Here is a 21886-nt window from a genome sequence, read left to right as displayed (position 1 = left end):
ACCAGAGTCAAAGATTAAAAAAAAAATTAAAAAAATTGAGTTTTTGTTTCTGGCATGCTCAATATTTTGACCAATCCAGGGGACATTTTGTACAAAGATGCCTCATGAGAACTCCTACAGCTTTGGGTTCTTTTTGAATAAGGTGCTTGTGAATCTGGGTATTTCTGGGTTTATGAAGGTATGCATTCATTTTTTGAGTTTAATTGTTGTGAGTATTTTATCTTAGTGGTAATGACAGTGAACAGTTTATTCTAAGAACATGTATATAACATACTAGATGTTTCAGGTACAATTTCTGATAAATTTCTCCATAAAATTTTTCACATTTTTGTGTTATTTTTTAAAATTAATAACTCAAGACTGTTTAAGTTGGTGATTATTGTCTTCCTTGTTTCAGGGGGTATGCCTGCTCATGGAATGTTCAAATTAGATTCTGATCAGGAAATTTCTGTGTCATGTGAAGAACCATCACCGAAACGATTGTGTTTAGATACAGATGGACAAACTTACATACTAACTATTCCTGGTAAAAAAATTTGCTGTAATATATAATTTGATATTAGTTTGAAATTCTTAATATTTATGGTTTGTTTTCAAACATTTGTTGGTTCATTACACTTTTGGTCATTGTAAGTTTCAATTTTCTTAAAACATTCCATACTTCAAGTCAGTTTTGTGTGTGAAATTGGTTTTTTGTGTATCAATAACTTTTTAATTGTAAAGTTAGCTTATATTTAATGAAAATTTCTTAATTATATTGAACAGTTTGTTTCAAGTGATTCATGTTCATTTTTTGTAAAAGGTTAAAAACTAGCTTTTTTTCCCTTCACCAGATGGTGCTGAAACTCTTGCTAATGCACAGCCTGGTCTTCTAGCAGCAGCACCACAGGTAAGGTTTTTATTTTATCATGATCACTCTTATTAGTACATACCAAAAGTGACATAGAATGAATGGTCAGTTTCAGTTTTGGTTGTATTATATTTATTAAATACTAACTTGTGGTAAACATTTGAATGAACTTTCCAACGTGATGGAACACAAATTAATTTTGTCATCTCAAATAGAGAGAAATAAACTTGATTTAATTGAAAAACAACAAATTTTTTAGGAACATGCCTTTTGACTTCCTTAACAAAATTTTCAAAGCTTAATATGTTGTGAAAACATGATACCCTTTTTAAACACACACGCACACACATACAGTTTTATCTTACTCTGAACTGACAAAGAATTTACAGAGTGGTGTTTGAAAGATGAACAGTTATGTACCTCAAGTCTTGTGAAATATCATTATAGCTGATTGATCTTTGGTTTCAACCATTATTAACAATTAGTAGCTTTGATGCATGAACTTTAGGTTGTATTATGTGTGTTGAAGAATTATTTATAGAAGAATGGTCCTTATATACTGTATCTATGTGGTAAATGGACAGGGAGTGTCTGAGATGTCCTCTAATGAAAACATTTTGTATTGGTGATACTGTGTATATAGGTGGTAAATGGACAGGGAGTGTCTGAGATGTCCTCTAATGAAAACGATGTTAACCAAGCCTGGTTCACCAGCAGACAAGACAAAACTAGTCTTCAAAGTAAAGGTAAGTATAAACCAAATAAAAATACCATTTTTGTACTAAATGTCTTGTGTTTTGAGTTATTGGTTAACAGTTTAGAAGTTATTTAACATGTGGCCACATATAAAGAAGGGTATTGTAAAGATGTTAAAATGAAGAATCTATATTAAATGTTCCTCGGTATGGATTCTTATACATGGTGAGGGAACCTCCCAGGGAAGTTTGTTCTTTGAGTTTACCTCCTCTGGGATCTAAACATCCACCCATGTGTTTGCCGTGCGTGGCAACCCATGAATGGGAGGAGAGGATCCTGGTGGTTGAGGGGTCCAACCCTAACACACCACTTTGGCCTTGAATTCCTGTAGACAGGCAGCCTTGGAGTGGCCCCCCTTGGGTCAATCGGCTGGTCCGCTCAGGTTAAGGTCAACCAAGTACCAGTGTTGGATGTACTCAACAGGCATTGTGGACATTATATCTGATGCTGGTGTTTGGGTATAATGCTCACGAAACACTGATGTTGCAGCATTGTCCTTGTTTGACATTGTAGTTCTTCCCCTCGTAGGGCTCCTAGGTGGGTGGGGTCAGTGGACACCGAAATTTCCCTCTCTTTATTATGGATACTCCAGTTACAAATCTTGATAAAATAGTGAAAGAAACAGTCTATAGGTAAACGACCATGTTTTGAAGATTCTGAGCAGCAATCCTCACCATCTGTACCACATGTTGTACCTCATTTTCTTATATTGTATTCACTTTCAGACAAACCTTTAGGGCAAATGTGTCCCTTTTTCATTCAGAAGGGACGAGAGGGGCTTGCTGGCTGTCCAAAGTGAGTAAAAAAAGCTTTGATCTGGTGACATCTGGAAACATCCACATCTCAACACAGTGAACTCTTCTTGCATTCAAAGGCAATTAGAGATATACCTATAGAGGTTACACCTTATGCTACTTTGAATTCATCATGAGGAGTTATTGTTGAGAAGGATGAAGAACATCCCAGAGTCAGAGATTCTTGCTGGTTTCTATACCCAAGGAGTTTCCGCAGTGAAGTGTATATCCACTTGCAAAAATGGAATTATAGTGCCGATCAATGTCCTCATTCTCACATTTACATAACCACGTCTGTCTGCCACCATCAAGGCAAGTTATCTTAATTACAGAGTATGGCCATACATTCCAAACCCTCTCCGCAGTTTCCAGTGTCAACAGTTCGGTCACCCGAAGACGTCATGTTGTGATTCCTTGATGTGTGCTCATTGCAGTGGCAAGGATCATGATGCCTACAAGTGTGAATTGGACCCTCATTGCATCAATTACAATGGCTCTCACCCATCCTATTTTTGGTCTTACCCTAATGGTTGGAAGAAAAAGAGGTGCAGCATTTGAAAACAATTTATAACATTACTTATCCTGAGGCTTGAAAGTTGCTATCCACCACTTCATCTCGGATGGATGGTGCTGAACTTCGTTCCACAACTACAGTGGAAGTGCAGACAGATCTCTCTGTGCCTCCAAAAGAATCATTCTCAAAACAAATGAAAAGTCTTTTGACCTCCATGGTTGAAAAAGTTGATGAATGAATTTGAACATCTATCTCTGTCCCTGACATGCATTCCAACGAACCCCAAGATCCACATTCTTTGGTTCCAGGTACAGATATTTCCTCGTATACATTTTCTCCCACCCCAAGTTGCAAAACAATCATTTGTTCATGTCCTCAGTCTCTGGATTCCCTTTCCAACAGCAAAGACCTGCCCAATCGATCCAGGGCAGGGTCTGTGGAGGTCGATAGATCTCCCTCGAATAAGGACAGTAAGGAAAAAAGATGTTGTAAACAGAAGGGTTTTCCACCCCATTCACCTATACATAAATAAATATGGCCACCTTGTTACAATGGAACTGTTGAGGTTTACATTCTAATCTGGATGACATCAAAACACTGATTGCTTCCTACCATTCTGTTTATCTTTCTTTACAGGAAACATTTCTGAAACCTGCCGATACAGTCACCTTTCGACGGTTTTCTTTATACAGAAATGACAGGCTGTGTGATGGATGAGTGCATGGAGGGGTGGCACTGTTGGTTGATCAGCATGTGCCCACCCTGTCTTTGCCACTCGACACACCCTTGGAGGCCATAGCCATCAGTGTTTGTTCACTCTACCTGTCGCCTGGAGAGACATATGATCAATCATATATATATATATATATATATATATATATATATATATATATATATATGCGAAACGGCTCGTTTGGGTTGAGAAAATATTTTATGTAGAAGAGCGAACAACGTTTTAACCTTCTTTGGTCATCGTCAGGTTCACAAAGAAAGAAAGAGATAACTGACCAGAAGCTGATCACATGTTTGGAAGGGTTTGTGTAACTGAGTGTCAGAATGTAAAGGGCAGTGTTAGATGTTTTAATATATAATTTTATTTTATTTTATTTAATAAAGGTATAAAGGCATTCCTTTATATTGGTTTATTTTGGGTTTAAGTTGTTGTTTAAGTAAGGCTTCTTTAATTTTGCATTTGTTTATGTTTGTTTCTTTATTTAGTATTTGAGTTTTTTCTATGGTTATGTTGTGTTTATTTGACTTGCAGTGTTGAAAACGTGTGAAGGTGACTTTTTATGTTCTTTGAATATGGTTTCCATTTTTCTACTTGTTTCTCCAATATAGAATTTGTGGCAGTTATCACACTGTATTTTATAAATAATGTTGGTGTGGTGTTTATCAGTGTAGTTTTTACATAGTATAGACCTCAGGTTTGTGCCTGGTTTTTGAATAAATTTGGTATTAACTGGAATGTCATATTTTGTTACTAGTTTTTGCCAAATGTTGGTTATTTGTCTGCTGATGCCAGAAATATATGGTATGCAGCAGTATATGGTTTCATGATTTTTTGATTTGTGAGATATATTTACTTTTGTTGGTTGATTTTGCTTTTTGTCTAGGTGTGTGCGTATAATATTTTCTACAGTTTGTGGAGGAAACTTATTGATGTTGATGAAGTATTGTTTTATTTTGTCTAATTCATCGTTAATTTTATCTTGAGAGTGTACTGTTGATAATGGTGTAAGGTATACTAGTTCAGACATAATGGTAATGGGTAAGTACAAATACACTGAGAAAAACACAAAGACTTACACTTCTTGTACAATCACCGTGATGAAATAATAATCAGTGATGTCGAGACCCAAACGAGCCATTTTTGCATATATATTTCTCTACAAGTGGGTTTTCTCGACATCACTGATATGATCAATCAGACCTTGATTCTCTCATTGAACAGTTGCTGTCTCCCATTCTAACCATGGGCAACTTTAATGGAGATTATCTCCTCTGGGGAAGTGCTGTTATTGATAGGAGGGGTTGCTCTATAGAGCAATATGCTCTCTGATCACAACCTTTCTCTTTTCAATACTGGTTCTTCTACTTATTTCCATGTGCCTTGTTAGTTCTTCACTGCAATTGATCTCTCAATTTGCCCCCTTCACTATTCTCCCATTTTTGATGGAGGGTTGACAATAATTCACGAGGCAGTGATCATTTTTCTATAGTCTTGAGAGAGACTGGTCATTGTCGATGCCACCCAACCAGCATGCCCTGGTGGTAGCTGGATCCGGCAAACTGGCCCTCTCTCACTGCTCTCACAGAACTTGATCCTGCATCATCTGTTAGCCATCAATAGATCACTGGGTAGCAGCAGTAACTGACTGTATTATAGCAGCTGATCAATGTATCCCTAAAACCTCGACATGTTTTTCACTATATTCTCATTGATGGTGGAATCCTGCCTGCCACATGGCACGGAAGGCTCAAAAACAAGCCTGGGATACTTTCTGTAGATATTCCACACTCTCAAACAGCATCGCTTTCCAGCGAGCCCGTGCACATGCTCAATGGGTAAGATGTCAAAGCCAGAAGGAATCTTGGATTAAGTTCACAACCAACAAATCTTCTACCAACAGTTCCAAAGTCATATGGGACAAGAATCGAAAGGTCACTGGGCAGTATAATTCTGTCCTCTTCTTGATCTTGCTCTCTCATGGCCATGAAGTAGCTGATACCCTGAGCATTGCTGATACTCTAGGTGAAAGCTTTTGCTGTGTATCTAGCACTTCTGCTTCTTCTTCTACGTTCTTAGCCATCAATACTCTTGCATAGCAATCACCTCTTTCCTTTCAAGTTGATTGTCTCTATGACTATAATCGTCCCTTTACATTGGTGGAACACAAACTGGCCCTTCATCGGTCTGGCAGTACATCAGGTGGACTTGATGATATACACTATGACATGCTGCACCATCTATCTCCTGCTTCTCTTGCTATTCTTCTGATTGTTTTTAACCAGATTTGGCAGGAGAATATTTTTTCGTGATGCCTGGTGCCAGGCTATTGTCCTACCTTTCTCTAAGCCTGGAAAGGATCCCAAGATTCCTTCAAACTGCTGTCCAGTTGCTTTGATGAGCTGTCTCTGTAAGACATTAGAGAGGATGGTTAATGCTAATCTTGTTTGGTTCCTTGAATCAAACAACCTCCTCTCGCCTTTCCAGTGTGAGTTCCGATGACAGTGCTCCACTATGGACCACCTGATTTGACTTGAAATGTCAATCAGAGAAGCCTTTTTCAAATGACATCTTCTATGAATATTCTTTGATATTGAGAAGGCTTATGATACAACTTGAAGGTATGGCATTTTGCAAGACCTCCACATGTATGGGATACATGACCATTTGCTGATTTTTTATTAAAAATTTTGTAATGAACAGGAGATTCCGTGTTCATGTGGGTTTGACATTTTCCCGTTCTTTTCTATAGGAACATGGAGTTCCTCAGGGCTGTGTTCTGAGTGTCACACTTTTCAGTATAAAAATTAATGCCATCACTGAAGAACTCCCTGTCACTGTTACGAACGGGCTCTATGTCGATGACTCTCACATCTCGGGTATATTGAGTGACAGCTACAGACTGCCCTCAATGGTTTACTGGAGTGGACCACAGCAAATGGTTTTAACTTCTATCTTTCTAAAACTGTTTGAATGCACTTTTGCCACCAACGGGGTATTCACACTGATCCTGAACTCTGTATCGGTGAAGTTGTGCTGCCTGTGGTCCCTGAGACAAAGTTCTTGGGGCTTATCTTTGATCGTAAGCTGACCTTTATACCACACATCAAGCAGCTATGGGTCAAATGTACAAGAGCACTGAGCATACTCCATGTCCTCTCTTCCACCACTTGGGGAGTGGATCGACATTCTATGCTACATATATATCGTGCTCTTATTCGATCGAAACTTGACTATGGATCACTGGTCTATGGCTTTGCCAGACCATCGGCCTAAAAGATGCTAGACCCTGTTCATTATCAAGGACTTCAGCTCTACACTGGGGCTTTCTGCATTTTTTCAGTTCAGAGCTTATACATAGTCTCGCGAACCTTCTTTGCACCTCCGTCATTTGCAACTGTCTTTTAGTATATACTTTGAAACTTTGTTCCTTACCAAAACATCCCACCTGGGTTGTGTTTTCCTTCCTCAGTGGGCCATGCTTTTTCAGAACAGACAGTTTGCCATTGCTCCTTTTGACCTTTATATCCAGGCACAGTTAGATGAATTGAGTCTGTCCTTGGATAACATTGCTGTATCCACTGGTCAACCCATCCCACCATGGCTTTTTACAGTCCCCAATTGTGACCTATCTTTAAGTCATCTGAGAAAAGTAGACACTCCTGATTGTAAATACTGTCTGCTATTTGCTGAACATCTTTCGAACCATCCTTCCATTCCTATTTATACAGATGGTTCGAAATCAGGTGACTGTGTAGGCTATGCCATAGTTTGTTGTGGTTTGGTGGTCGTGCGTGGAATCTCCTCTACAGTTCTGTGTTCACTGCTGAACTGTAAGCCATTTCTCTTGCCCTGGATCACATGGAAGTTAAGCAATACTCAAACTGCACTATTTATACTGACTTTCTTAGTTCTTTATTGGCCCTGAAGTTGCTTCACGTTAGTTCACACCCTGTTCTTGCTAATATTCAAAACCGACTGGCCCATTTCTCTTTAAATCTACTTCTATCCAGTATTTCTGGATATTGGACCACGTTGGTATTCGCGGGAACGAGCTCGCCGACGCTGTAGCTAAGTCTATATGCTCTGGCACTATCACCGCTGTGCCTGAGTTTATCCTGAGAGCAGTCTTTTCATATGAGTGCCCTTTAGCACGGTGTATCTCTTGTTAAAGCTGTCTGGACATCCTATTTTGAGCACTCCACTGTCATTTCTTATATTAGATGACAGGAAGGTACATGATTTCTGGACTTTGCTTTCTTGTTCTTGAGGTCCACCTTTTAGCTTACAACATCAGTTTCCTATTGGCTTTCCATGTTCTGTGAACAGATTGGTTGTCTCACATAGTTATTCCAACAGAATGATTTTTGTATCTGGGATTTCTGTGGATTTATTCCTGCTTTGTCAATTTCCTGTTACCAATGCGCTTGCATTGATCTTCTTTTTTTTAGTCAACAGTTCCAGACTTTTTACAGTCTTGACATCATTCCCTCTGACCCTTGACCCTGTTTGTCCTTGTAGTCAAATTCTTCCCAGGATGTTGTCTTTTATTCCCATTCTTCTCATTGTTCCTCTTGGGGTTCCTGGGATCTCTTATTTGTAATGTCTTGGAAGTAGCTTTTCATCATCAGACTTTTCTTCTCTACTACCAAGTTGCTGAAAATTTGTATAGGAAGAGCCGTCATGTAGATTGGTGTAATCTTACTGATATGTAAACATGTAAAAGTATCTCTAGATTGGAAGTGAAGCAGAAGTGTTTACATGGAAGTCTAATACAGCTCACTCTGTGTGCTAACAAGTGAACTATTCTTGATGATTGTGATTGGCCAAATGGGTGTTGTTTCCTCCTCAGAACACAAATCATGGATAATTCATTCTTGCATCTACTTATTCTTAAAAATATAACAATTGGTATTTCTCATGTACTGTATAATATGTTCTACCATGCTATAATTTCATAATCTGCTCCCTTCTTGAGATATATAGGCTGGTTAAGCAGGCTTCCTACACAACACTGTCCCTCTGATTTAGCTAAAATGATGCTCACACTGGGTCCCCCCATCTACCCGAGTGGATGACATACTCTGTTAGTTTTTTTCTTTTCTATCACTATATTCTCAGAAAGTAGCTCATCATTCTACATTTATCTTCCTCATCATCTCCACCATCTTCTGAACCTGCGTTATAGTCACTGTGAGAAAATCTATACACGGGATAGGTGAAGTGAAGAAGTGTCTTTGGCTTCCATCAGTTCTTCATATTAACTAGCTAAACAAGTTTTAACAGTGGTTGATTTCTTTTAACAGGTCACATATGGAAACAAGGGATGTGGTCAAAGGACGAGGTAGAGATTCTAGAAAGTAACATTAGACATTACTGTGAAGTAAGTACTTTGATTTGTTGATTTATAAATGATGTGTTTTTATGAATATAGGTTTCTGTAGTTTTCCTTGAAACAAACTCTTAAACTGAAAATATTTAATCAAAAATTAGTTTTCCATTTTATGGTATTTGGGATTTCATTTTAAAAGGCTGTTTGAGTTAACTATGGATGATATATTTGTCCAAATCTCTAACTTTAGCTTAACGATCCTCTTCACACAATAAAAAAAAATCTAAAAATAATTACCTCTGGATTGAAATTTTGGAAATTGTTTTACTGGTAATATATACAAGGCTGAATTACTTCAAATTTTAATAGTGGATTATAAATATTTCCTGTCTTGATTTTATACCTAAACTACTTTCAGTATCACAAGTAATTGAACAAGAGCACAATAGTGCTCCCAACTTATTGTTCAACTTTAGCTCTTGACTGTTTGTCACCATTTTTATATTCTGTTTCACCAGAACATTTGAGGGTGAAATATTGATCTTTGGGCCAGTTAGTTTTTTTTTTTGTTTTTTTTCATGTGTTACAGAGATGGAGGTTTGTTAAAGCGACACTATACTTGATGTATTTACTTCAATATTCAAATAAACTAAGAGTGAATATTAGAAAGTTGAATTGCATCTATTTCCTTCATAGTAGAATGTCTGATTAGATTTTATCTCTTCATTGTGATGACAAGTTAGAATCATACTTGTTATCAGGATTGTAAATATGATCTGAGCGTGGTATTATAGTGTCTAACATGCTTATGGCTTATCTTTTATTTGTTACACAGCAAAACAGTATAACTGATCCTGCAACGGTGATCTTTGAGATGAGTAAAGATGAACGAAAAGATTTCTATCGCACTATTGCCAAGGGCTTGAACCGTCCGTTATTTTCTGTGTACAGGCGTGTCCTCCGAATGTATGACTTGAAAAATCATGTTGGAAAATACACTCCAGAGGAATTGGAACAACTAAAGCAGTAAGCACATTTGAAACATTGAATGGTTACACACTATGAAGTTAGAGCAGTGAGAACACATGGAATGTTTTACAGTGTTAGATAAACTGCAAATAATATTAAGAGTTAAAAAATGGTTTGAAACATTTTTTCCAATCTGACCAGGTGAGTTTTATTGTTCACAAACTGACTAGGTTGAGTTGCACTGTGCACATTTTCTTTCTCTTTTGGTGAGAGCTTACATTTCTCTTTATTACTTAAAGTAATCAGAGGTGTTACTTTACAAAAAGTTTGTGTTTTTTTTTCAATCATGATAACTCAATACACCCCAACATTAAGTTCTCCTGTGAACAGGAAAACACTAACCAAATAGCATTTCTTAACCTCAAGATCATTAGAACTGATACACAATTCAAAACAGAAATCCACAGAAAAATTGCCCATACTGGATTATACATTCCCTGGGATTCAGTACAAGAAAAAAAACAAAAACTCAACACATTAAGAAACCAAATAAATACAGCCACAAAACTATGTTCACCTGATAAAATTAACGATGAAATAAACAAAATAAAACAACACTTCATTAACAAATTTCCTTCGAAAACTGTGGAAAAAATTATATGTACACACTTAGACCAACAACAAACAAACAACAGTAAATCCCAAGATATAACAAACTACAAATTCTTATACTGCTGCATACCATATGTTCCTGACATCAGTGAAAAAATAACCAACATTTGGAGAAAACTTGCAACAAAACATAACATTCCAGTGAACACCAAATTTATTCACAAACCAGGTACGAAACTAAAAGTTCATATAATGTAAAAACTACACTGGCAAACACAACACCAAATTATTCATAAAATAAAATTCAATAACTGTTATGTATTTATTTTGGAGAAACTAGCAGAAAAATGGAAACCAGATTGAAAAAAAAAAAGATTCACATGTTTTTGAGTACTGTAAATTAAATAAACATGATATCACAATAGAAAAACAACCAAATATTAAGTAGGGAAACAAATATAAATGCAAAATCAAAGAAGCTCTACCTATACAACAATTAGGACCAAACTTAGACCAATGTAAAGGAACACCTTTATATCTATCCTAATTAATAACCTAACATCTACCTGCAACATCCCCTACAATCCCATACCTGTTTATACTCTTGTTCCTATGATGTGTCTGGCAAATGTCAATTGAAAATTCTCTTTGTCAATCTGAAGATGACCTAGGAAGGTCGAAACATTGTTCTCTTCTTATCAGTAAAAGTTTTAATATCCATACCAGCTGTTCTGAGATACATTTTTAAGCTAATACTGTTAGTAAGAATTGCATTCTCTTTTCATATTCTGTTTTTGAAAGTTTTATTTTGAAACTCACTGTAAAATTAGGTTGATATGAACTACAAAACTTAAGAAAAGACTATAAAGGTTTGCCTTATTTACAGGTTGCGAAAAGTTCATGGCAATGACTGGCAAACTATTGGGGTATTAATGGGACGCAGTGCTTCATCTATTAAGGATCGGTGCCGTCTAATGAAGGACAATTGCAATCAAGGTGATAACTGTTTTTCTATTATGTAACTTAAAAGTGTTAGAACATATTACACTTTACACATAACCTTGTTTAGAAATGTTTACACCCTTTAATTAAAACTGATGTACACAAAGAGAAGAACCTAGATAGATTTGACATGCACACAAACCTATTGGTAACTAGATGTCAGCGTGTGCCTTATGGTGTACTTCAGTCTTGGTACTAACTACATGTCAGTGTGTACCTTATGGTGTACTTCAATCTTGGTACCAACTAGATGTCAGCGTGTACCTTATGGTGTACTTTGGTCTTGGTACTAACTAAATGTGCACTTTGTAACATCCATCAGACCACTAGTCTAAGTGGGAAGTAATTTTCATGTTATGATTAAAAAAAGAAAACATTCTTTGTTCCAAAAATCTCAAATATTTAATTTCTTAAAACTTCCTAAATACATTTCAAACATTTATTTTTAGTCAAACCATGTATTTTATTTTCTCTACATTAACTGTGTGGGGTGTGTAAATATGACTAATCTGATAACCACCATAAAAACTAAGAAAAAACAATATAGTTATGCTGTCTTTGTTTTAGAATAACTACAGATTACAACATGAAAATACAAATGTTTAGTCTCAATAGCTTCAGTTTCATAATGTTGTATATGCCTGGCTGACATTGCAGAACTGGCATTGACATGGCACATGCACTCATATTACCATACCCAATAATATAAAACTGACCTTAAGTCTTTACAAAATGACCGTATCTTGGCTGTGTTTTAGTGGACTAGTATTTTGTAATATAGTCACATATCAATTGTTATACATTATATATGTATACAGATTATTACTCTTTAGAAATAAGTTATCAAACTTATTTTTCTTAAAACACAGAACAATAGATAAAGTAAAACAAATAATTATCTATTCTATCTACAACCTTTGAACTCAGTTGCTGCTGGACATACTTTGCTAAGCCTTTTAAAGTTTTGCATGTGGGAGGATATGAAATGAAATTTTCTTTTATATATAGGTTGAATAATCAAGAAATCTTAAATAACTATACTGATACCATAGAATTCCACTGTAATTTATTAAGCTTAGTAACTAAGACATATTTAAGTCTGGAAAAAAAATATGGAATTTTGAGCAGACTGAAGACACTACCTACCTTCTTTAAATCCTGGTTAGAAAGAACAAGGTGACCTTCTAAAACATTAAAATGGCTGATAAAACCACTACGAAGCATTCCAAGCTGTCGATTGGTTATTCAGTGTTATATGTTGAAGTAAATGTGTACAAGGGACTATTTCCAAAAATGGGAAGAGGTGAGTGGGGCCACTGTGTTTGATTTAGTAAATATTCAATATCTTAGCTAATAGAAAAGATACAAGTTTATTATTTTATATTGTTATTTGTCTATATCAGTACTTTGAGTTCCTAATTTGTACAAAACTAGACTTAGTATTCTGACATCACAAACATAATTTGAACCAGTGCTGCATTCAATATACCACATCACTCTCAAAAATCGATATTTAAGTATTATTTTATATTTAAAATTAAGAAATTGACTAATGTATAATACAGTGGTATCTCAGTTCTCGAACTTAATCCATTCCAAAAGGCTGTTTGAAAACCAAATCAATTTTTCCCATAAGAAATACTGTAAATTAAATTAATCTGTTACAGACCTCCAAAAATTACGCATTATAAAGCATTTTAAGTAAAAATATTGCTTATTTGTACCTTTATAATAATACTTACATGCATAAAGTCAACCAAAAACTATAAACACAATGAAAAAACAATAAATGAAAATTTAACTGTACTTTACCTGTGCTGAGGAGAGCTGATGGCATAAGTGAAAGGTGGTGAGGAATGTGGAGAGAAGGAGGGCTATTATTGTTTGGTCAGGTAACTCTCCTTCTGGGGTTCTTTCTCTTTTTTGTCTCTTTGAACTGCTACAACCTGCTTTAGACTCACTGGACCTATTTCTCACTAAAAACTTATCTAATGAGGTTTGTTTCTGCCTGGCACCCACACCATGTCTCACCACACCATGTATGCCACTTCTCTTCCTAAATTTTTCAAACCACCCCCTACTAGCCTTAAAGGCATCACTTGTGTCAGCACTCATTCCAGGGGTGTTTTTCAGGAGGTCAGCATGCAACTGCTTTGCTTTCTCACAAATGATGGTCTCAGAAATGTTATCACCAGCTGTTTTTCGTTTACCCAAATCAACAACAGTTTTTCTACTTCTTCCATTGTTTGTGATCTTTGTTTCATAAGCACTGCCACTCCTTTTGCAACATCAGCTCCTTTGATGACTTCTTTATTTTTCAGTATGGTGCAGACTGTAGACTTCTCCATACCAAACTGTGTAGCAAGGTCAGACATGTGAACACCATTCTCATACTTTGCTACAAGATCTTTTTTCACCTCTATTGTGGCTCTAACAACTTTTCTTTTTGGTTTGCTGCTTTCATTAACCTTCTTTAACTCCATGGTGGTTTATTTAATCAGAATAATTAGAAAAACAACAAAAAAACACATTAACAGCAGATTTTAGTGGGGGTGTGGACTGAGCGACAGGTGCAGGTAAAATGTTTTGGGCAAGCTTGGTGTGAGCCAAAAATGGTCAAAGGGTTGTTTGGGTCATCAGTTTGGTTATTTCGGGGGTTCGGGCCACAACAGCTTGGTTTGGGAACCGAGCTTATATTCGACAACCGAGACTTTTTTTCTCAAACAATATGTTTGAAAACCGAATTGTTCAAGAAGGGAGTCGTTCGAGAACCAAAGTACCACTGTACTAAAATTTGAATTGTAATCAACAGTTTGATGTTAGACTTTTTGAAATAAATTCATAAAATAGTAGTTGAATAAAATGTTGAATCCAAGACAAACATGACGACATGGCCTTTGACCTATGACCTGTTGCAAGCAAATTAATGTATAACAATTTCTTTCATTTCCTTTTGACAGCCAACAAAATGTTTTATAATAACGTTGTTTCAAGGTTGCAAACAAGTTTAAGAAATTTGTGCTTAAGTTTTGTTGGTTTTTGTGATACTAAACATTTATAATTGTTTTTTAGGTTAGATGCTACAGATATCTATTATTTCAAGAAATATTAAAAATAATAGTTACAAAAAAAGTTGTTTTGGCATAATAATTAAATAATTATTTAATTTTACTTACAGCCAACTAGTTTTGTTAAGATTTTACTTTCATCAGGACAGAATTCTACAATGTTTAAGTAAGTATTTAGTTACAACCATTAATAGGCGAGCTCGTTTTTGAAATCTTAAATCAAGAGGTGTAGGGGAGAAGGTAAATTGTACATGCTACAATATATAAAGTCTTCCACTAGGACATTTTGATTGATCTCTTATTTCTTATTATACACAAGGGACTGTTTTTGACTATGCAAATACTTTCAAGTTTCTTTCTGCGATAGTTTGTGCATTCCAGAAGTGTTTGGCTACAGCAGAGGATGATATGTTACCATGTTTTATATTAAACTGGTTTTCTTTTATTCTTATTATTAAAATCCTTCTTGTTTGCATCTGAGTTGATATATTTAATTTTTATCTCCAATGTTTGTAACTGGTTACCAGTTTTGTTTTGAAAAATGAATGCTACTTTATAATCCTTTATTCGAAATGCTTTTGTGGTATTTTTAGAAATAACCAGAAAAAAATTATATACTGTTGACCCTAGTTTGTGGAGATAATTTTGAGTTTCACCTGTAGTTGTTTTTCTTTAATTTTGTGGGAAGCTGTGTTAATAACTATAGGGTTGTAATCTCCATCCAAAATTTTTAAAACCTACTTTTATAACCCTAGTCAAATTATCATGCCATCAAGTAAAAATTTAGGAGCATAATAGTTGAAACAAATGTAATAACAATTTGACAATAATATCCTCTCATGTAATTAAGTTATAGATGATCGTAGAGCAAAATGGAATAAGAGATAATAAACCACATGTAAGAAATAAAAGTAAACTTTCTGCACCTGCCATACTAATAACCCCTTCAAAAAACTTGGAATAAAATTCAGAAAAGTTTGAGTGAGGTGATAAGTACAAGTCTGTTAGGGGGAGATTGTGTGAGTGGAGTGGGCAACGTAGTACTGTGGTTAGTGCCTTGTGGTTGGAGTTTAGCGTTTGTTTGTCACATGTTGTATTCTTGAACTTTAACCTGTGTACTATCTTAGCTTTTGAAGGATTTGTCTTTGACTGGACCAATAGATAGCTAACCTTCTTGGGACCTCTTTGAAGACTAACTGGTTATTAGCCACAGTGTAGGATATAAAAATATAAATTAACCATTTATTAATCAGACTTTGGTGAATGCATATTGTACAAATTACTAACCATTAATATAGAGGTGATGTACAGAAACTGGTGGGGTATCATTAGGAATTATACATTTACATGTGAAAGGTTTTTTATAACCATATTGGTAATTTTATCTTGTTCAGGAAAGTGGCTCCCAGCAGAAGAGAAGAGGCTTGCTGATTCTGTGTATGAGTTATCGAATGCTTTTCCAGGGGAAATGATCTCTTCAGGCCTCTCTTGGGCTGCTGTTGCAGAGAGAGTTGGTACACGATCCGAGAAGCAGTGTCGCACCAAGTGGCTCAATTACCTTAACTGGAAAGAAGCTGGAGGTGTGGAATGGACCAAAGAAGATGACATAACTCTTATTTGCAGGTATTGTTTGATGAAGTTTAGTTATTATCTTTAGGCCTTGATCTGTTGTTATTCTGTTACCACTAAGAGGTCTGAAAGCTCAAGACAGTCATCAAAGGCCTTTCATAATGAATGTATGTATTTCTTAACCCGATAACTACAAGTATAATAACTCTTTCATTACAGGTTGAGTGGACTTTACCTAGTTCTTAACTATGAAAGTATCCATATTATGATTTTTGATAATGTATGTGCATGTTTTGGAATTAAATATTAAGGTTTTAGTTAAAGATTTTCTCACTAAATTTTCTTTCAGAATGTTTACTGTCCAACATGAAGAGTAATTTTCATTTTGAGATAAAAAATACTTTTGTGCATCAGAAACTTTTCATATAGGGAATCTTTGTAACCTTCAGATAATTGTTAGATTTTTTCATTGTGTATTGGTTGGTTCCAATTGACCAACTTTGTAACCTCAATAAAATTGGGAATGAAATGTAAATAATGATTTTTTTTTATTCTATATTGACTATAGATTATAACATGAAAACAGAAATGTTTAGTCTAAATAGCTTACATGTCACAACATTATATACATTTATTATATTGACATTTCAGCTGTGTCTGGCTGATATTACTAAAGTTGCAGTGGTGTTGATACACATGCACTGATGTTACTATGTTCAAGAGTATGAAGCTGGCCTTTGCAGTGTGACATGTTTTAGCTGTGTTGGTTGGCCAGCATTTTGTAAACTACTGTCACACTTCAGTTATAATACATACATGTACATACATTATTACTATTTATACTAAGTTCTTAAACTTCAGTTATTTTTTAAAACAGTAAATATTTATAAAAAAAACAATTATTTTTCCCAGTTACAAACTTTGTACTCATTTACTGCTTTCCATATGTTGTTAAGCCTTATTAGGATCCATGCATGGAAGATGTGAAATGAGATAATGTTTTTAAAATTTTTATATATACATTTGAAATAATCCAAAAAATCATAAATTACTACTCTATCCATACTGTAGAATTTCACCATTATTTATCAAATGTAGTAACTAAGGTGTATTTGAGGCTAAAGTATGAAATTTCAAGGTTGCTAAAGTGTCACTTTACCTCTTCAAATCCAAATTTTAAAAGAATGAGTTTGGCACTGAATACTTTAATAACCCTGAGAAAGCTAGTAGGGGGACATTCTAAACTTAAAGTTGGTTAATCACACATTGTAGATAGGAGTCTTTACAAAATGGAAAGAGGTGGGTGGTTACTGTGTTCACTACATTCATTGATATTTCACTAAATAGAAAATAGAAGAGCTTCTTATTTTTCTATCATAGCATGTCAGTATTGGTAACTTGATTTTCTAATTTCTAAGAAACTAGACTGTATTCTGACATCACAAAAATCTAATTTGAACCAGAGCTGCATTCCACATACCACATGACTCACACAAATTAATATTTAGTGTGTTTTTTGAGTATTTCCTTTTAAATTAAGAAATTAACTAATGGATCATACTAAAATTTAGATTATGATTTACAACTTGATATTAAATTTGTTGATATACATTCATGAAATACTAGTTCAATAACATTATGAATGCAAGTCTTCGAACATGATGACATGGCTTTTGACCTGTGACTAAAGCAGTTACGTTAAATATCATTGGCTAAAAAAGTTGGTTACATGGCCCATCCTCATAATTTATATTTAAAAAAACTGCATGTTAAAATAATGCATTTTATACAGAATATATTAGTGTTTAATACAAATTAAAAAGAAATAAACTACTGCACAGAAAAAAAGGTATGTGATGAAATATTCAGTAATTCTTTTATAGAAGTGTGAATTTTAATTAAATGGAAAATGTTGATATTTTAAATTTAACTAAGGTTTATGAAAATTACAGTTGAATTCTTGTTTTATAAACACCAAGTGATTTGAGTATAAATGTGAGAAACTTTGTATGTTTAGGTATTTCCGAAATAATTGTAAACTTCTACAGCTGGAAGTGTTGCTTACAATTGAACTTTGACCACACACATGGTCTTGTTTCTGTTGTATGAGATACTTGAACATATGGTTTGCTTGTCCTGATTTTATGTTGACTGCAGACAGTTGTTGATACATATATGCAGCAAAAGTATAAGATATGTTTGGAATTTGACACAGATCAGGGCTGTAAGAAGCAGTAAAGCTAGTTGAAACATGGTCTGACCACTTTTTTAATGGTACAGCTACTACTCGCATATTAAAATTTGGTTGGTTTAATTCAATGCATTACTTTGCATGTATGCAATATTTGTAATGCAATAGTTCGAGAATCAGTTTCTAAGTTTTCAAAAATATTTTGAGGGGGGTATGCTTCTAGACCTGCACCTTCTCCATAGAAATGACAATGTGGCAGTAACCTGATCACTCCAAAATTGCTTCCTGTGACAGTGTACATTTTAGCACCCAGAACTCATTATGTTGTATTGTTTAGAGTGCACATACAGAGTTTAGTAGCAGCTAGGGTTAATAGTGATGTTTGTAATTATTTTGATGTAATTTATCAGATAGTTTGTTGTTGAGAGTTCAGTGCGAGTTCATATACTTAAACTTCATTCAAAGTCTTTACAACATTCATTCAGTAAGATACTTTGGAAAATGTTTATCATAATGTTGAAACTATTAGAGTACATTCAAGCAAAAGGATATTTCAAAAATTCTAGTTGCTAAAGTTTTACCAAACTTCTAGTGTGATGTGTTTGGATAGAATGGCAGTGGTGTATGATCATTTGTTAACTTAAGTTTTTATATCCCTCTGCTGTTTATAAGAATGTTCACTGTTTGTTCATGTGCATAGCAGCTTTTAACAAGTTTCATCCTTCTTTATGCATCATTATTTCTGGTCACTACCAAGTAATGACTTTTTTTTTTTTAATTAGAGTATATAGTCTTGGTGCTACAGATGAAAGTCATGTAGACTGGTCAGAGTTGGCTAAAGGTTGGTCAAGGTAAGAAACATTCTCTTCTACGATAAACTTGTTTTCATGTTTTACCTTAGCTCTATACAACTCTTTTTTTTTTTTTGCTTACTCTTTTAATGGCTTATGTTTTGTCTTCTTGGGCAACATTTGCTCAGTTTATGTAAATGCATCTTGAAATGTGTATCTATGTTTTTCTAAGGTAAGATCATAGTTAGGTAGAAGGAATTAGTATGACCTAGAGATCAGAGGATTAAGTTAAGGTTGTGTCTAATTTTTCAGAATTTCTCAAGCTAAAATATACAGATTTTATTATCATACTGACTACAGCTGTGGAGTTACTTGATGTGGTTTTATTACTGCAGGTCAGTGTCAGGGTTCCTTTTGTAATTCAGTAGAAAAATACAACCACATCGGAGCCAGATATGTGTGATCATGTTTTGGCTTCTAGTGGTCACAGCTGATCATGTTGGAGTGATGTTTAGTCTGTGTTGTGGTCTGTAAATTCCATTTATCATGTAATGACTTTTCTCTCTCGTTAAGTGTTATTTCTCTAGAAAACTTTAATTTATAATAAATTTAACAAAAACTAATTGTAGACATTCAAAATGTACCACTAGTAAGCTGTTATGTGTGAAATCCATTTCTTGTCTTCAAACAACACTCTTCATGCTAAAATTTATTTTTTAGATTATCCCTAGTGGTTAAGCAGTAAGTCAGCAGTCTTATGACTGAAAATTGGGTTTCAATAACAACAGTGTTTAGAGCACATTATGATATAGCCTTGTACTTAATAACAACAAAAATCTTTAAGATCAGTAAGAAAATGTCTTATATTTTGAAGTAAAGGTATAGCATACCTTTATTCAGAGGATTGAATGTAGGCTGTTTGTTATCGTGCCAGACTGGGAATCTGAGGATACATTACATCTATTAAAAAAAAAAAAAAAAAGGCTGCACTTTGAGCCCAGTGGTGCATTATAAGAGTGAATGTCAAATCTCACAAGAGTAGTAAATTGTTGAACAGAGTTTGTCTGAGCAGTTAACATTTTAGGAAGGTACATCTATCACCCTCAAATGTAAAATTTGTTTACTGTTTATACTATTTTTGCTTAATTATCAATAACTTGTTTATTTAGGATGTATGACTGACTTTTTAGTAATAAACCTAGAAACAACAAAGATATGTTTTTTGATAATATCACAAAATGATTTGTAAAATGATGGTATTTGCATTTCTTAGTGCCGTAGGTTTTATCTTGTAAGTGATTTTTGTCTTTAGTGTTCGCTCTCCTCAGTGGTTGAGAGGTAAATGGTGGGCTCTGAAAAGACACGTTCCTGATGCCAATAAACTTCCTTTTCCTGGTACGTATTAGTGGTATTTGTTTTAATTATTTAGTTGTGGGACAATACAGAAAATTGTTGCTGATCATTGGCTGACATAAATGCATTTCATAGATGTTTTCTTACTGGAGACCTTCAACAAAGACGTTCAGAATTGTTATGCGTGCACATTTACATGTACATGCATATATTAAGTGGCATGACGGTAATTATGATTTTACTGTTTAGACAAACATGTTATTACTTGGAGCTGTACAGACAAACACTTAATGGAAAATACTGTATCTGTATGTGATGTATTTTTAAACTTGCCATTGTTCATGTCAAGGTTAGATATTTTGAGGAAACACCAGCCTTGGCAGTTTACCATGGTGTGACATGATGACAAGATTTGCATCAGGAAACACCACCCTTGACAGTTTATTGGTGTGTGACAGGTGATGACAAGATTCACATTGGGAAACGCCACCCTTGTCAGGTTTCCAGTTGTGTAACATGATGACAAGATTCACTTTGGGAAACACCACCCTTAGCAGTTTACTGGTGTGTGACAGGTGACAATAAGTGTCATGATTTCTTCAACCCTTTGTCCTTTTCACAGAGTTGTACTTGGTTAATCTTTAACTGACATACAAGTTTTTTAAATGCTGCTAAAGAAAATCGTGTTGAAAAGAGACATTTCTATTTTCTTAGTAATTTACAATTACAAAGTCAAATTAATGTCATCTTTTTAGTCATGTAATTATAGGTTTATCGAGTACTTTATACCACATCTTTTAGTTATGTAATTATAGGTTTTATTGAGTACTTTCTACCACATGAAGATGTTTTGTATGTCTATTTCTAGAGAACTGTGATTACCTCTACAAACATTATGCCGAGAAAATTCGGTTGAAAGAAGAAGCAGCAAAAGCAAACTTAGCATCAGTAGCCCCTCATGCCATTCCTGTTGTTGAGACTCATCCTGCACGAGTTATTTCTCGCCAGACACCAAATATTTTAAGGAGTGTTGTTACAACTCCACTGGCTGTTCCTGTACAGACTGTGGCTTCTGCTCCTGTTCCTCAAGGTAAGGTTGTAGAAAAGAACAAACTGGATCAACATTTAACAGATGTTCTTTTATGCTCCAACAATGAAGTTTATTTCTCTACATACTTGACAAACAAATTATGTTATCTTGTGGTTGGTAAGTGTGGCCTAAGTGGATCAGCCTGGCTCGGCAACTTTGCACTTTGGACTTGTGGTCTGAAAGTTGTGTGTTCAAGGATGGCCTGGATTATGTTGTTGTGTTTTTAAAACTTTATTTGGACATATGACACTTTATTTGGACATAT

General features: G+C 34.9%; 1 protein-coding gene across 4 annotated transcripts in view; it reads left to right on the top strand.

The window, feature by feature from the left end:
- Positions 1 to 21886, top strand: part of LOC143240116 (cyclin-D-binding Myb-like transcription factor 1) — a 37419-nt gene that overhangs the window by 5447 nt on the left and 10086 nt on the right. For all 4 annotated transcript variants that reach the window (XM_076482017.1, XM_076482014.1, XM_076482018.1 and 1 more), the window contains 10 exons: positions 398 to 526; positions 834 to 889; positions 1494 to 1596; positions 8951 to 9027; positions 9812 to 10002; positions 11444 to 11553; positions 16022 to 16250; positions 19170 to 19238; positions 20491 to 20573; positions 21400 to 21621. In XM_076482017.1, coding sequence (XP_076338132.1) covers positions 398 to 526; positions 834 to 889; positions 1494 to 1596; positions 8951 to 9027; positions 9812 to 10002; positions 11444 to 11553; positions 16022 to 16250; positions 19170 to 19238; positions 20491 to 20573; positions 21400 to 21621 — 1269 coding nt within the window. The remainder of the gene's footprint in view (positions 1 to 397; positions 527 to 833; positions 890 to 1493; positions 1597 to 8950; positions 9028 to 9811; positions 10003 to 11443; positions 11554 to 16021; positions 16251 to 19169; positions 19239 to 20490; positions 20574 to 21399; positions 21622 to 21886) is intronic.

The sequence above is a fragment of the Tachypleus tridentatus genome, chromosome 13, assembly GCF_004210375.1.
Source record: "Tachypleus tridentatus isolate NWPU-2018 chromosome 13, ASM421037v1, whole genome shotgun sequence".
NCBI lineage: Eukaryota > Metazoa > Arthropoda > Merostomata > Xiphosura > Limulidae > Tachypleus > Tachypleus tridentatus.
Note: the sequence above shows the minus strand (reverse complement) of the source record. Positions and strands in the feature narration are given on the sequence as shown.